Source organism: Seriola lalandi, unplaced genomic scaffold, assembly GCF_002814215.2.
Source record: "Seriola lalandi dorsalis isolate HSWRI2012SDOR001 ecotype SW California unplaced genomic scaffold, Sedor1 jcf7180002054464, whole genome shotgun sequence".
Classification (NCBI taxonomy): Eukaryota; Metazoa; Chordata; class Actinopteri; order Carangiformes; family Carangidae; genus Seriola; species Seriola lalandi.
In genome coordinates this window covers 353,788-367,780 of record NW_019525017.1, presented here as the reverse complement: position 1 = coordinate 367,780, position 13,993 = coordinate 353,788, and the positions used below count along the sequence as shown (strand labels likewise).

The following is a 13,993-nucleotide window of genomic DNA, read 5'->3' as shown; positions in this document are numbered from 1 at the left end:
TGAACACACCGCAACATACGCGTGTCTTGTTATTTACAAAGCTGAACAATACAAAGACTACAGTGTGTTTCTTTAAGCTTATACCCATTCAAACCCGTCATGGTGTATTAATAAGTCAAAAAAGTGACGTTTTGCTGTTTATTTTGCTTTTTATTCCAAATGCGGAACCCCGTCTATGGCGACTGTTTCACATCGTACCGATTATCACATTGGACAATATGTAGGCAAGATAATTGATCGACGATCATGTATGTTTAAGATGCTGAGGATGTTTGACAGAAAATGTGTTAAAGACAGGAAGCACTCTGGATTTTGGTAGACATGTTGATTTTATCCTCTTTTTTTGGTGTAGGCACAGTCAGCTTTGATCACGTTTTGGATAAACACGTCGTGTCGCATATTTGGAGGAGATCTTCGTAATATCCAAAGTTCAGTTTAGGTTAGTTGACTGGAAACCATCTGGTGACTATTTAATGGGAGGCTTTAATAATAGCTAATAGCTGGGTGAACCAAACCTAGCCATATTTATAAGTTAATAACTGGGTCTGAAGTTTATATATTATTCGAGTCTTTACGCTTCCTCACGTCTGTGAGATTTCAGATCATGGTGGAAAACTCTCCCTCTCCTCTGCCGGAGAGGGCCATTTATGGGTTTGTTCTTTTCCTTGGCTCGCAGTTTGGCTTCTGTAAGTATAATTTTGTTGCTTTGTTTTGTTTTTTTTTTACTTTTTCATGCTCAATTGAAATAATAATCTAAAAAAAAAACAAAAAAAAATGGGCAGATGCATTAAGGGATTGAATTTTCACATGTAGTACCAGTCAAAAAAGATTGAACACACCTTCCCAACTGGTACTGTACATATCAGTACAACACAAGCATTGTTCTATTGGTCTGACTTCCCGGGTCATGTAACCCGGGCATATAATGTAGTATTACATATTACATACAATAACACATTGTAAAATATAGCCCCAGCTTGTGTCTCTCATATATTATCATTAGATCCATCTGTCTTTACAAAATACTTAGTACTTAGTCTGCTTTAGTTAAATACATGCTTTAATTTTGTAAATAGGTATTCAAACATAAAAACCCTGTCTGCTCTGTCTACAATATGACATCTACTTTCCTTTCTTCTCTCCACAGTCCTGTATTGCCTGTGGGCTTTCATACCAGAGGAGTGGCTTCATTCAATGGGGCTCACTTATTGGCCTCAAAAGTAAGTTAAAAACATTCTAACCAGATATTAGTTATTCAGTAACAAGTCCCCTCTCTTTACTGTTAAAAGAAAAACATGCTTCAGGAAATACCTGTACCATACTAAGTCTTATGATCCATTAGCTGAAACATTTTGTCCTCTGTAGATATTGGGCTCTTGCGGTGCCAATCTATCTGCTGGTTGCACTAACGATCACTGTGCTGTTGCTGTTCGGAGTGAACATGACCAACACGGCTCCCCTCGACTCTGTGGACAACATCACAGGTGAGGACATTACCGTATGCTAACTGTGACTGGTTAGGTGACAAGGCAGCTGTGTTGCAACAATACAGATTTACATTCTAGTGAGATGTGCACTACAATGGCCATTGATACTGATACTACTGCCACTGCAGCCTCCATTATACAGTAATTAGTACTACAACTCCTTCTGCTGAGAATAATATGAAATTTAACGACTGGGTGCCCTGGTGGCTTACCTATTACAGTGTGTACCACAGTGGCTAAATTCCTAACTCCAACCCGTGGCCCTTTGCTGCATGTCATCTCCTCTCTCTCTCCCTGAGTGTCCTTTCTCTTTCTCCCCACAGCTAACAGAATAAAGGCAAAAAATACTAATAAAAAAAGAAATATAACAATTATCTACTAAAGTTCTAAATGGGATTTACACAATACATTTAATCTCTGACAGCATGCTTCCAGACATGACAAAATGCTCAAATGAGAACAGGATTTCCTCTAAATATCCTGAACTTCCTGACCTTAACCCCCCTGAATGTCTCCTTTCTGTCACAGATGTGTACGCTCAAGGCCAGAAGACTGAAGGCTACCGCATTGGGGGAATACCAAGACTGAAAGATGTCTCCATTAGTGAAGTCAACAAAATGTTCTACTTGTCGCCGAAATGATAACAAACAGAAACTGATTTTGGCAGGAGGCAGAGCAGAAGTGAAGGTGCTGGGGATTTATGGTAGTGTCATTGTTCATTCCTTGTTTATAAAATGATTATTTAGTTATTTATTTATCCAGAGTATTGCAACATGGGGCAAAGGTTTACTGAATGAACTGACTTTTTCTGATGCATTACACTTCTGTACTGGGTCAAATTATGTTCTGTGTGTGTGTGTTAATAATAGTGGTACACAGAATGTGATGTAACACTATATCATGGTTGTCAGAGTCAGAAAGGCATATGATTATTTTCAATAAATTTGACTTTTTATATATACTGTTTTGTTGTGCACTAATTATACCTTTGATTTGGCATTAATATTATTATTAAATAAAATAAATAAGCTATAATATATTACATGAATGTTATTCATCTGCGTAAGAGGAGGTCCTTAACCTCTAGGTGACATTGCAAAAAGCCCACAGGAGCAGTTAAGTGAGTGTTGAAATGTCCTGATTCAGATGAACGACATTAAGGCGGCGTAACACAAGATTTTATCGTGAAGTACATCCGTTTAAATCACAACTAGTGCTGCAATAAGATCTACAATCAAAGCTTTTGCTTTATAGTGATACCATTCTATAAATGTTAAAACTGAAAGGTAATTTTAGTTTTTTCCTCTACGGGGTTTACAATGTGCAGTAGATGAAATAAGTACAGTTATGAATTATCATCATCACAGTTATCTGTAAAGCACAACTGAAACCTGTCGATAACGCTAGGATTTTTATGTATTTGCATAATGAGTCACACTTTCCCCAAGTCCTTCTTACTGAAATGACTGAAGATGTCATTTATTTATGTATTTAAATATAGCTGCGTTTGTCGGTGTTTTTTTATGCTTGGCCACTAGGTGGCGATACCACACAGCTTTGGCAACTGCCTAAAACATCATAGAAGAAGACCGTGCCTCCATGACGCTCGCCATGTTTTATTATGTGTTGTTCCTCCATTAAGCTCTGTTGGGCCTTCTGCCAGAGTCACACGTGTGTTTAAACATAGTGCAGCAGCAAACAAATGGCCTTCGCTCTGCCGGTGTGGCTCGCGGTGCAGGAGGAACTCCTCGGACATGGCGCGGCAGACCATGAGCCTCCGAGCTGCTTCGACGATTTCGACGACGAAGCTTTGTTCCAGATGTTCCACCTCACCAGATCCTGCATCGCTTTCATTACAGATGCTATACGCATCCGCATGAAGACAGTCGTTATGGACAACCCTGAGCTGCCCGTAGACGCGATGGTCATGGTGGCGCTGAACTATTACGCACACGGAGTCTCCTCCTCTGCCGTGCTGCAGAGACTCGGACTGAGCGAGACGGACTACGCCGTGGTTGTTATTAGCACAGTCTCCGACGTCATCGCAGGGATGTCCGATCAGTTCATCTCATTCCCACTAACCCGGGACGCCAGAGCCAATGTCGCCTTCAAGATAGAGAAAATATGTGGGATCCCCAACGTGCTGGGCGTCCTGGCTCCAGCCCACTTCAGGATCAGAACTTCTCCGTATGAGAGGAGCACCTTCAGGGCTTTTGTCAACAGCTTGAGTTACACGTCGGTCGTGAGCCAGATCATGTGTGACTCCGACGGCAACATACTCAGTGTTGAACATTGTTGCGTGGGCAGCACGTTTGAGCAGGAAATGTGGGAGTCGTCGTTCAAAGGGAGGGAGATGGAGAACGAATTGCATGGACCATATTGGGTTGTTGGTAAGACATGAAAAAAAAAAGGAAGATTCAAAAGGCAATTCATGGGAGAGACGCATTTGATCATATGCATAACAATTGTGACAAAATCGGTGACGCTTCACCAGTGGCAGTGTACGTTTTTGCTGAATTTCTGTGTAACATCAGCCCATTAACACACCCGCATCATCTACTCCAGTAACCACTAAACAACCAACACATGGAGAATCCCCTACTCCTTAAACACACAGCGATTTTATTTTTGCTTTTGTTTCTTACAACTTTATGCGATCAACAACAGTGTATGTGAAGTAATACTCAACCGAAGAAAATCTTAACCCCGGTTCCACTTACTACCTTTTCCAGACCTTTCAATCATATGTCATAGTCTTCCTCAGCAGACTGGATTTGCTGAGAAAGATGTGGTTGAAATCTCGCTACTAAGTGGGTCATTGAAAGTTGTTTTTGTTTTTTTAATGAAACTACTGTTTCCAAAGTCAAGAATAAACTTTGACACTCAGTTCTGAAGATTGTCACATTAAATTATGCAACACCAATACTTATACAATACTAGCATTTTGTCACAGTACCCATGCAGTGCAATCATCATATTTTACAATCACTCCTCTAGCTGGACCCGCTGGTCAGGGTCTGTTTCCCATCCAACATATACAGTGTAAATGAGAAATGTCAGTTTGGGATTTTTAATAAATTTCTAAAAATGACAAGTATATCCAGTTCAAATTGACTCTACAATGCAACGGTGTGTGCAAAAAGTGGAGGGGTGTGAATATTTTCAAAAGGGACGGTAAAGCTGTTCACAGGAAATGATGCACATCCTTTTACTGTCTATCCCTGAAACTGCTTTGCTTAAACTGCTTCATCATGTTTGAAATGGTTTCCTTTGAGTAGGTGTACAGATGGATGTCTTAACTTTGTATAAAGTATTTCCGGCAGACTACACTGCCAGGCCAGTTTATACCCTTCACACTCCATACTACATCTTAAATTTCTTAAATATAAAAATACATTAAATTACAATATATAGGATTAACATTTGAATGGACTTGTTTCTGTAATGTTGTATTAACTGCATTGTCTTGTGTCTCCCTTAAAGGTGGGAAAGGCTACCACTTAAGCAAACATGTGTTGACTCCTGTGTCTGAACCTGCAAATGACAAGGAGGGCCGCTTCAACGAGGCCCACACAAAGATCCACAACGTCATGAGGGCAACGCTCGGCTCCCTGAGGAGGCGTTTCAGGTGTCTGATGCAACTTGGTTTTGCACAAGAAACTTCTTTGAACAAAAAGTCTAACATTATCAAGGCATGCTGTGTGTTGCACAACATTGCAAAGAAGTTTTCCGTCCCTCCCCCGCCTGCAGCGGGTAAAATTGAGCCCCTGCATCCTGGCAAGCAGCAATCGACGCCAGTGGAGGTCAACCCAGAGGCTCTGAAAGCCAGACAGAAACTCATCGATGTTAACTTCTCTTTAGTCACCAGTGGCCAGAACCCACCGAGTAACAACATCACAGAGGACAATGTGTGAACAGAGTGGGTGCATCGTCTGCTCCATTTCTTAATGTCTTCATTTGGATCCCCATTAGCTTCCACACAGTGGTCCCTAATCTTCCTGGGGTCCACACGCAAAAACAACTAATAAAAGAAACAATCATTAAAAACACACTATATCAATAAAGTAAAAGCAGCAAAGAGTATCACTGACGTACTGACACACTGAGGAGGACAAACACTGAAACTAACACCCAGATTACGGTGCTGGATTTCACAGCTTTCTGTTGCTTTTCAGTTTGACACTAATATGTAAATGTGATGGAACACTGGGTTTTTCACCTTGTTTGCGGAGTTGGTAGGAAGACATTCAGGTATTTTTGTTAACATAAAATATTTTATTTCGTATACAAATAGATAATCATTCTTTTCTACCTATATTTCTTCTTAATAAAAGTAATTTGAAAACATTCTGTGGTCATCTGGAGTGTTGTTCCCTTACACGATAATAATAATAATAATAATAATAGCAACAATAATAATAATAATAGACATTTGGCAGATTAGAAGAACAAAATTCTCTTTTAAAGTTAAATAAATCCTGCAAAGTGTGCTATGCATATTCAGTAAATTCATGTCATTAATATTAATATTTACAGTTTATAACAAAAATGATATGTTGAATTCAGAACTATATTTTGCACAAAGACTGACTGCACGTTTGACAATCACGTTGGTTTCAGGCATTTGTCTACTGTTGACGAAGCTCTCGGAGTGCAGTGGCATTGACATATATCATGTCTTCATTCTCATATATGTTCTCTTCGGTCATCTCATTTGGCTGCAGACAGTCCATGATGCATTGGTGCAGGAAAACATATTGTGACTGAAAAGAAGTAAAGCAAAGTTCCTGGTCATTTAAAAAGCAGAACTCTTTTGGGGTATAGAGTACTTGCTGTATGTACTCACTGTAGCCTGTCCTTACACTTCCTTTCACACATAATTGCTCCAGATAAACATGAAGGTATACTTTGCATGTTTACCAGCCTCAGAGCTTCCCAATAATGTAGAGCACACTTTTGTGGTTGCACTCAAGTGTCACAGAGAATGCAAATGTGCTTGAAAGTAATGCGTAGCATATATTAATGTGTGGCACTTAGATAGAAAGAGCACAATCCATGGCCCTAATGCCACATATGGCTTTATGTTAAAATTTCATATGATTGAAATAAATATTTTTTTACTCTCAAAATTACAGAGATCTTTATACAAGGACTTGGAAATAACAATGTCACTGAATCTACTTGAAGGTGTCTATATTTGGTTTATATTCAGGCAGATTGACTTTAAGTTAAAGTTTAAATGGGATATTGGAAAAGACATTTTGGAATGTCTAAATAAATGGGTACCTAATTAAGGAAGTAGCTCAGCCCAAAGCAACTTTAAATGATCAGTTTACCTCTGTTTGAACCATGAACGGTCGACACAGTCTCATCCTGTGCACAAAAGCATTGATGCCCACTGTTCTTTTTTTGTCTAGCTGCTGAAGCAGCACATCCAGGGCAATGATAGTGCCTGTCCTCCCCACTCCAGCACTAAGAGAGAGACAACACAGGTACAGTATAATAGTCATCATGAGGTAGTCCTGATGGTTTCCAAATAGATATTTAATTTCATGTAGAAATCATACACTTCTGATGCTGAAACATCCCCACCCCCTGAGAAATGTCATACCACAACTAAGCCAGGAAATGGTGTAAAAGTTGGTATTTTATATAAAAATGTATATGCATATACAGTGTATCATAAGATACTCTGTAATCACAGTAAGCTACTCATGTTGACAGGCTACTGTCCAGATTTAGAAGAAGGAAATATTCTGTACCTGCAGTGAACCACTGTTGGTGCTCCATTCCCTTCTCTCTCTATGTGCCATCTCACCAGTCTTCTGAACTGGATCAGGACATCGGTGCCCTGTGGGACTCCATGGTCAGGCCAGGCTGTGAAGTGGAAATGTTTCACCGTGCGCCCTTCAGAGGTGTTTGTCTGTTGAGAAGATTCACATGTATTATTTCAAATACTGTAGGGCTACGTCATGAACCGATATAGTGGCTGGTAAAGTTGTCATCATACACAGCAAGCAAATGTGTGAAAATTCAAACATGCTTCTCATATGACATTAACAGCCAAATGAAGTTCAGTCCAGAAACAGTCACACTTTTTTTTTTTTTTTTGCTTAACGACACAGAGGTATGATAATACCACCCAACCTATTTAGTTACACTCAAATTTTAGAGATTCATACATGTTTCACACTGAATTCCCTCAATGTCCAGTTAGGCTCCTGTTGCTCAGATTTCATGGTGATCAAGAACTCTCCGTAAAGGCAAGGCTTGCTGTCTGCCGGCCAGTATCGTTCACACTTGGTCTAGCAACAGGAAACACACATTAAAAAACAGAAATCAGATTCTTGAAGTTGTTTTAATGTAGTTGTAGCAATAGAACAGAAAATGGCGATGAACAACAGTCTTAGAATTGTGCCAGTTGTTTGTGGTGACCCAAAACCCACCTGAACCATAGGGAAACAAAAATAATTGTGTGGATAAGGAAGTTGTCAACATTTGACAACATAGTGTCTATAAGAGTGAATGATTCACAACAGCTCATGATTTTTTATTTGAGGTTAGCACTTAAGATCTGGCAATAAAACATTCCTGAAGACTCACCCGCCCTCCTTCAACGCAGTTGGTTACCATGACGATGCCTTTCACTCTTTGTTCCCAAATCATCCTCCAGAAATCACTAACTGTGGAGGGCAGAGGACCCTGAGTGGCAATGTATTCTCTCTCTCTGTTGTATCCCTGAGAAGCAGTTGTCAAAGTTAATATGTACAGTTCTCTAGCTTTTATATGTCCTACACTGCCAACACTTTATGCTCATGACTCATATAAAGTCAGCGTGGTTCAAGCTTATCAAACCTGCCCTATCTTACAGAAGGATGTTTTTGAGTTTGAGTCAAGATTTTCATAAACTAAATAGTAATTACAGAAAGAGCTTTATGAGATGATTGTCAGCTATCAAATAATACCTACTGGCATGTAACTGGCATTAATGTAGTCAGAGGTCTCATCGGGATTTGATGTACTTAGCTTCACTCGACACCAGTCGTCTAGGATGGAAAAACAAGTTGGTTTAACTGCAGTGGTTTAACTACAGCCACAGCTAGAATGACATGGACCATTGGATGCGTTTCTATGGCTTGTGACTTCAGAGGACAGGCTCACATGGCAGGACGTTGTTGAAGCGATTCCTGGCTTTGTTCTCAGGTAGAATAGCTGCTTTACGTGTCTGGTCTGTGCCAACAGGAACAAGGTTCTGCATTAAGTTAGCAGATGACACGGCATGTGATTCAATGGAAAGTCAACATAAAAAACAAATTAAACATTAACACAACTATACAGATCCAATTTTACAGTCCTATACAAAAACAGGAAGAAAATGAAGAGGAAGAACAAAATATAATTTGTTTTTTTATGCTACCTCATATTCTTGGCTGAAACCTCTATTGTCATCCACACTTAACTGGCAGAAGTGGTCTGGAAACTTTGCTACAGAAATTGCTCTTTAAAAAGAAAAAGTAAAACACATGTCACATTGTGTACATAATGATATGTAAGACAATTGGCATAAATACATTTGACCAAATAAAGTATAAAGAATCTTAGAGTATATTTTCCATATGTGGTAAACTATTAACTCTATCCCATATATACCACATTATACAACATTTAATAAACTCCTTTTACTATAATGAAGGGGACTGACAGTGGTGATGCCATTATGAAGAGATGAAACCTTAACTTACTTGCACTTTTTATCCGATTTTTTGGATACACCAATGAATGCTTTTTTTCTGTTGCGGGAAAGAAGCAAAGCCGTTCACTGACTGAGTCTGACGTGTATGTTTCAGAGAGAGAATATAGCCATAATGTTGTCACTGGGGCAGAACCAACCTGATTAAATCTGGTCTTTTGAACAAAATGAAGACAGCCAGACAGACCAGGACAACAAAAAGCAGCACAGCAAATACCGACCCTGCAATGACTCCTACAGGGAAAATATTTGGATTAAATCCTTTCAATCATACAGCAGAAACTCAACCCAGCAGAAAAGTCTATCTGCATCGCAGTGAAATTATCTTTGTTTTACCACTAGGGTGAGTTTTGTAATGTAGGAAAAAGGGTAATAATTCAAAGAACCAAAACTAAACAACAGGCAAGTCATACAACTAATGCCAAAAGCACAATAATGACGAAAAAGTGATAATATATTGTTGAACTTTTACATCAGGAAATGCGCTGAAATAGTATTTCTATAGAGTACTATATTCACTTTGACTCACCCCTTGGATCAGTAGAACACAAAAAAACAAATGGTTCATAACTCCTTACAGTCCCAGACAGTGAACTTAAAGACACTTCATATATCTTAGCAGGTTGGAATCCAGATATTTTGATCTTGTGTTCCTCAGTTGCAAGTGCCTTGTGAGATTGCCCAGTCACATTCACCTCCACTTCAGTCACAACACCCTCTGGTTTATTCCATACAATAATGATAGAATAGCCAGCATCCCAGTAGTCACAGCGAGCACTCAAACTTGGAGGAACTGAATGAAACAAGTGGAAAGATGCCTTTACAGTCACAAATAACAACATATAATAACATAGTGTAAAAATATGACTTGTCCAAAAAGAAAAAAAGCATTGATTAATACATTTCTATAGACACATAGATTTGATGGAAATTACCTGTCATATTAAAATCTGCCGTCCATAGTGCCACATAATATATTATGTGTAAGCTATTTTTCGATTTAAACTATCATTACAGCTTTATCAAACTGCGGATTTGCTGCTATTCGCTGTTTTATATGTTGGGTACATTTTTTGGTCTTTGACTGCTGATTTGAAAAAAATCCATTTGCAGATGCTGATCTGAAACCTTGGAAGGGTACTTGTGGGCATTTCTATTTTTCCATCAATAAATGAATTGATAATAATCATTAATTGCACCCCATATAATCACGTTTAACCATTTCAAAAACTAAAAAGAAAACTAAATTAATTATATGAATGCACAAGTCACCTTCCACTACCATTATGGTTAAATGCATTGAAATCTTAAATCTTGAAGTAAAGCTTGAGGAACATCATCCTAGTACTCCACATAACATCTGTGGGAATTGCAGACAAACATTAAGGTTAATGTGGTGAGACAGGTTTGTACTTACGGATCGTTAGTTTGTGGCGACATTGTTCAAAGTCTGTAGAATGTCTTTTGTACACGAGTAACACCTCATAGGTTGCACCAGGATAAAGGCCAGTAAATGAAACATTGCTACCTTCAGGACTGACATGAGTGTGTTCATTAGAGGCAGTTGCATTCGAGAATAAGCCTTCAACCATCCCTTGGATCGATGAGTTAGTAACATGCCAGGTTACACTGGTACAGTCAATGGCTGAAATGAATGAGAAAATAACTGTAGACAAAAGTCTTCATTTGTTAAAGTTCAATAATTTACTGACTTGAGTTTTACAGAACCAGGACTTGTGGGCTTGTTGTAAATATAGATGTAGAATAAAATTTTATCAGTCATATTGAAAAAATATCTATTGTCGACAATTTGTGAGTTGATCAGGGAGAAGGCCTGTAAATACCTGTTACTGTGTAGCATTTATAAGGAATGCTCTTGAGTTTGGAGAACATTGTGATCACACTGAATGGATAATCCGTCCCAGGCTTGAGAGATTTGACTGAATGTGACACAGCATTTGCATCCGGGGTAATTGTGCTGTTACTGCCATTAATCTGAAGCAGGTATGTCCAGTCTTTATCACCATTGTCCCAAGTCAGGGTGAAGCTTGTCACAGAGCGTTCAGTCACATTGACTGAAGACACCATTGGTGGAACTGAAGAAAACAGAGAAATCTTTTACACACCACAAAACCTGAGGCGTTACACTGTAACTGTAACACTGTAACAAAATCTGTTCCTTATTTGATTAATGAGGAGATGGAATTAAAGAAACATCCATGTATGTCTATTGGAAATTTTATTTTTCTTTAATGATGGGTTAGACCAATTATCAAAGTGCTTATAAAAGGTATAGTTAAACACAGCAATTTGTCATAAGTAAAACATCCAACTACAAATGAAGAATCAGAGACAACCCACCTGTAACAGCTTCAAATGTGTATCCAGTGCTGTTGAGTCCCTCAATCACAGTGAAAAGAGTGAAATGGTATTTTTTCCCAGCATTAAGCGAAGAGACCACATGTTCTACTGATGTCCCTTGATCAGATGCATTAATATATTGCTTTTCTGTACTACCCTTGTTATCGTATTGTAGGAAATATCTTGAGATGCTTTTAACCTTGTGCCACATCAGAGTTATACTAGTCTCCGTTTGGTTCAACACCGTCACATTCTTAATGCTGTCAGGAACTAAAAAAAAACACAAAGAGTTGACAGTGTCATTAGTGTTTAGAGAGGAGCTAAGTGCATTTACAACAGAGGACGGGTTTTGAGTAGGTTTTTCAATCAAATAAAAAGTTTCATTCAGTTCATAATTTTATCAGCAGCAGACAAAAATATCAAGTGAGCAACATCCCTCTGTTACTGAGAACCTTTAAATTAGATGTTGGTACAGAGCTCTGGCCTGGCTCTTTGTTTTACAGCTGTATGAAAGGAAATTTCTCTTACCAGTGAATGCAGTGAGGTTTACTCCAGAGCTTTTGATCTCTCTCAACACAGTATAGAGAATGAAGTTGTATTCTGTCCCACTTGTGAGTCCTGAGATTGTGTGTTTCACTGGTTCTTGTCCTTCTGACGCAGTGACGTCTTTCTCTCCTTCATTGAACTTAAGTGTGTAGTTGAGGATGTTGTCCACTTTTTCCCACTGTAGAGTTATACTGCTCTCACTTTGGTTAACTGATTTAAACCCATCTGCATTACGAGGAGCTGGGATCAAAGAGGAAGGGAGAAGCTTTTTTTTTCAAGTAATGATAAAAAAAATCATTCAGTTCCACTTAACTACTGACTTGAAATAAGAATTATGAGGAGCTCGGATATAAACAGACACTTAGCAGAAACTACGAAAATTGGATTTTCAAAATTGATATTGATGTTATGTTACTGCAAGTTTCATCTTGCTCATCCAATGAACAGGACCAATTTGTTAAAACAATATGATAATACAATAATAACAATCATATGATAATTACAAGTACACTTAATTATGACAATAGATTTAAAATTTGTACATCACCAGCAAAACATGGTTCAAGTACTTCATCATCACCTACCAGTAACAGCTTCAAATGTGTATCCAGTGCTGTTGAGTCCCTCAAACACAGCGAAGAGAGTGAAGCGATATATTGTCCCAGCAGTAAGCGAAGAGACCACATGTTCTACTGATGTCCCTTGATCAGATGCATTAATATATTGCTTTTCTGTACTACCATTGCTATCGTATTGTAGGACATATCTTGTGATGTTGTCAACCTTGTCCCACATCAGAGTTATACTAGTCTCCGTTCGGTTCAACACCGTCACATCCTTAACGCTGTCAGGAACTAAAAAACACAGAGTTGACAGTTTCATTAGTGAAAAGGAGCTGAGTGCATTTATCACAGTGACGGGTTTTGAATATGTTTTTTAAGCAAATAAAAGGTTTCATTCAGTTCGTTATTTTATCAGCAGCAGACAAAAATATCAAGTGAGCAACATCCCTCTGTTACTGAGAACCTTTAAATTAGATGTTGGTACAGAGCTCTGGCCTGGCTCTTTGTTTTACAGCTGTATGAAAGGAAATTTCTCTTACCAGTGAATGCAGTGAGGTTTACTCCAGAGCTTTTGATCTCTCTCAACACAGTATAGAGAATGAAGTTGTATTCTGTCCCACTTGTGAGTCCTGAGATTGTGTGTTTCACTGGTTCTTGTCCTTCTGACACAGTGACGTCTTTCTCTCCTTCATTGAACTTAAGTGTGTAGTTGAGGATGTTGTCCACTTTTTCCCACTGTAGAGTTATACTGCTCTCACTTTGGTTAACTGATTTAAACCCATCTGCATTACGAGGAGCTGGGATCAAAGAGGAAGGGAGAAGAAGTTTTAACAAAATGTTGATGTTAAAAAATAATGTTTTCAGTAGTTTTATTTTTTTTTTCAAGTAATGAAAAAAAAAATCATTCAGTTCCACTTATCTACTGACTTGAAGTAAGGATTATGAGGAGCTCGGATATAAACAGACACTTAGCAGAAATTTTGAAAATTGGATTTTCAAAATTGATATTGATGTTATGTTACTGCAAGTTTCATCTTGCTCATCCAATGAACAGGACCAATTTGTTAAAACAATATGATAATAATAACAATAAGGATAATTACAAGTACACTTAATTATGACAATAGATTTAAAATTTGTACATCACCAGCAAAACATGGTTCAAGTACTTCATCGTCACCTACCAGTAACAGCTTCAAATGTGTATCCAGTGCTGTTGAGTCCCTCAAACACAGCGAAGAGAGTGAAGTTATATATTGTCCCAGCAGTAAGCGAAGAGACCACAT

The 13,993-nt window shown here is 38.5% G+C and overlaps 3 protein-coding genes across 3 annotated transcripts; 2 read left to right on the top strand and 1 right to left on the bottom strand.

The window, feature by feature from the left end:
• Nucleotides 1–222: 222 nt before the first annotated feature.
• On the top strand, nt 223–2,444 carry pigp (phosphatidylinositol glycan anchor biosynthesis, class P). Its single transcript, XM_023411242.2, has 4 exons — nt 223–686; nt 1,148–1,220; nt 1,366–1,484; nt 2,016–2,444. The coding sequence occupies exons 1-4, from the start codon at nt 605–607 to the stop codon at nt 2,126–2,128; spliced, it is 387 nt and encodes a 128-aa protein (XP_023267010.1). The 5' UTR covers nt 223–604; the 3' UTR covers nt 2,129–2,444.
• Nucleotides 2,445–3,078: 634 nt separating this feature from the next.
• LOC111658683 (putative nuclease HARBI1) lies at nt 3,079–5,834 on the top strand. The gene is made up of 2 exons (XM_023411285.2): nt 3,079–3,877; nt 4,971–5,834. The coding sequence occupies exons 1-2, from the start codon at nt 3,190–3,192 to the stop codon at nt 5,399–5,401; spliced, it is 1,119 nt and encodes a 372-aa protein (XP_023267053.1). The 5' UTR covers nt 3,079–3,189; the 3' UTR covers nt 5,402–5,834.
• Nucleotides 5,742–13,991, bottom strand: LOC111658682 (protein tyrosine phosphatase receptor type H; the record flags this gene model as incomplete). Its single annotated transcript, XM_023411282.2, has 18 exons — nt 5,742–6,250; nt 6,824–6,959; nt 7,250–7,410; nt 7,670–7,792; nt 8,091–8,225; nt 8,457–8,533; nt 8,649–8,739; nt 8,905–8,986; nt 9,230–9,277; nt 9,378–9,471; nt 9,767–10,030; nt 10,655–10,882; nt 11,082–11,333; nt 11,599–11,868; nt 12,127–12,384; nt 12,729–12,998; nt 13,247–13,504; nt 13,892–13,991. Coding segments are annotated over 18 exons (2,982 nt in total), but the record flags the coding sequence as incomplete, so codon positions are not given.
• Between the last annotated feature and the right edge of the window lie 2 nt (nt 13,992–13,993).

Excerpts from the sequence above, each read along its gene's own strand:
- pigp (XM_023411242.2), top strand. The coding sequence starts at position 605 with ATGGTGGAAAACTCTCCCTCTCCTCTGCCGGAGAGGGCCATTTATGGG. Across the intron at positions 687-1,147 it reads TGGCTCGCAGTTTGGCTTCT|TCCTGTATTGCCTGTGGGCT; the intron begins GTAAGTATAATT and ends TTCTCTCCACAG. Across the intron at positions 1,485-2,015 it reads CTCTGTGGACAACATCACAG|ATGTGTACGCTCAAGGCCAG; the intron begins GTGAGGACATTA and ends TTTCTGTCACAG.
- LOC111658683 (XM_023411285.2), top strand. The coding sequence starts at position 3,190 with ATGGCCTTCGCTCTGCCGGTGTGGCTCGCGGTGCAGGAGGAACTCCTC. Across the intron at positions 3,878-4,970 it reads TGGACCATATTGGGTTGTTG|GTGGGAAAGGCTACCACTTA; the intron begins GTAAGACATGAA and ends TCTCCCTTAAAG.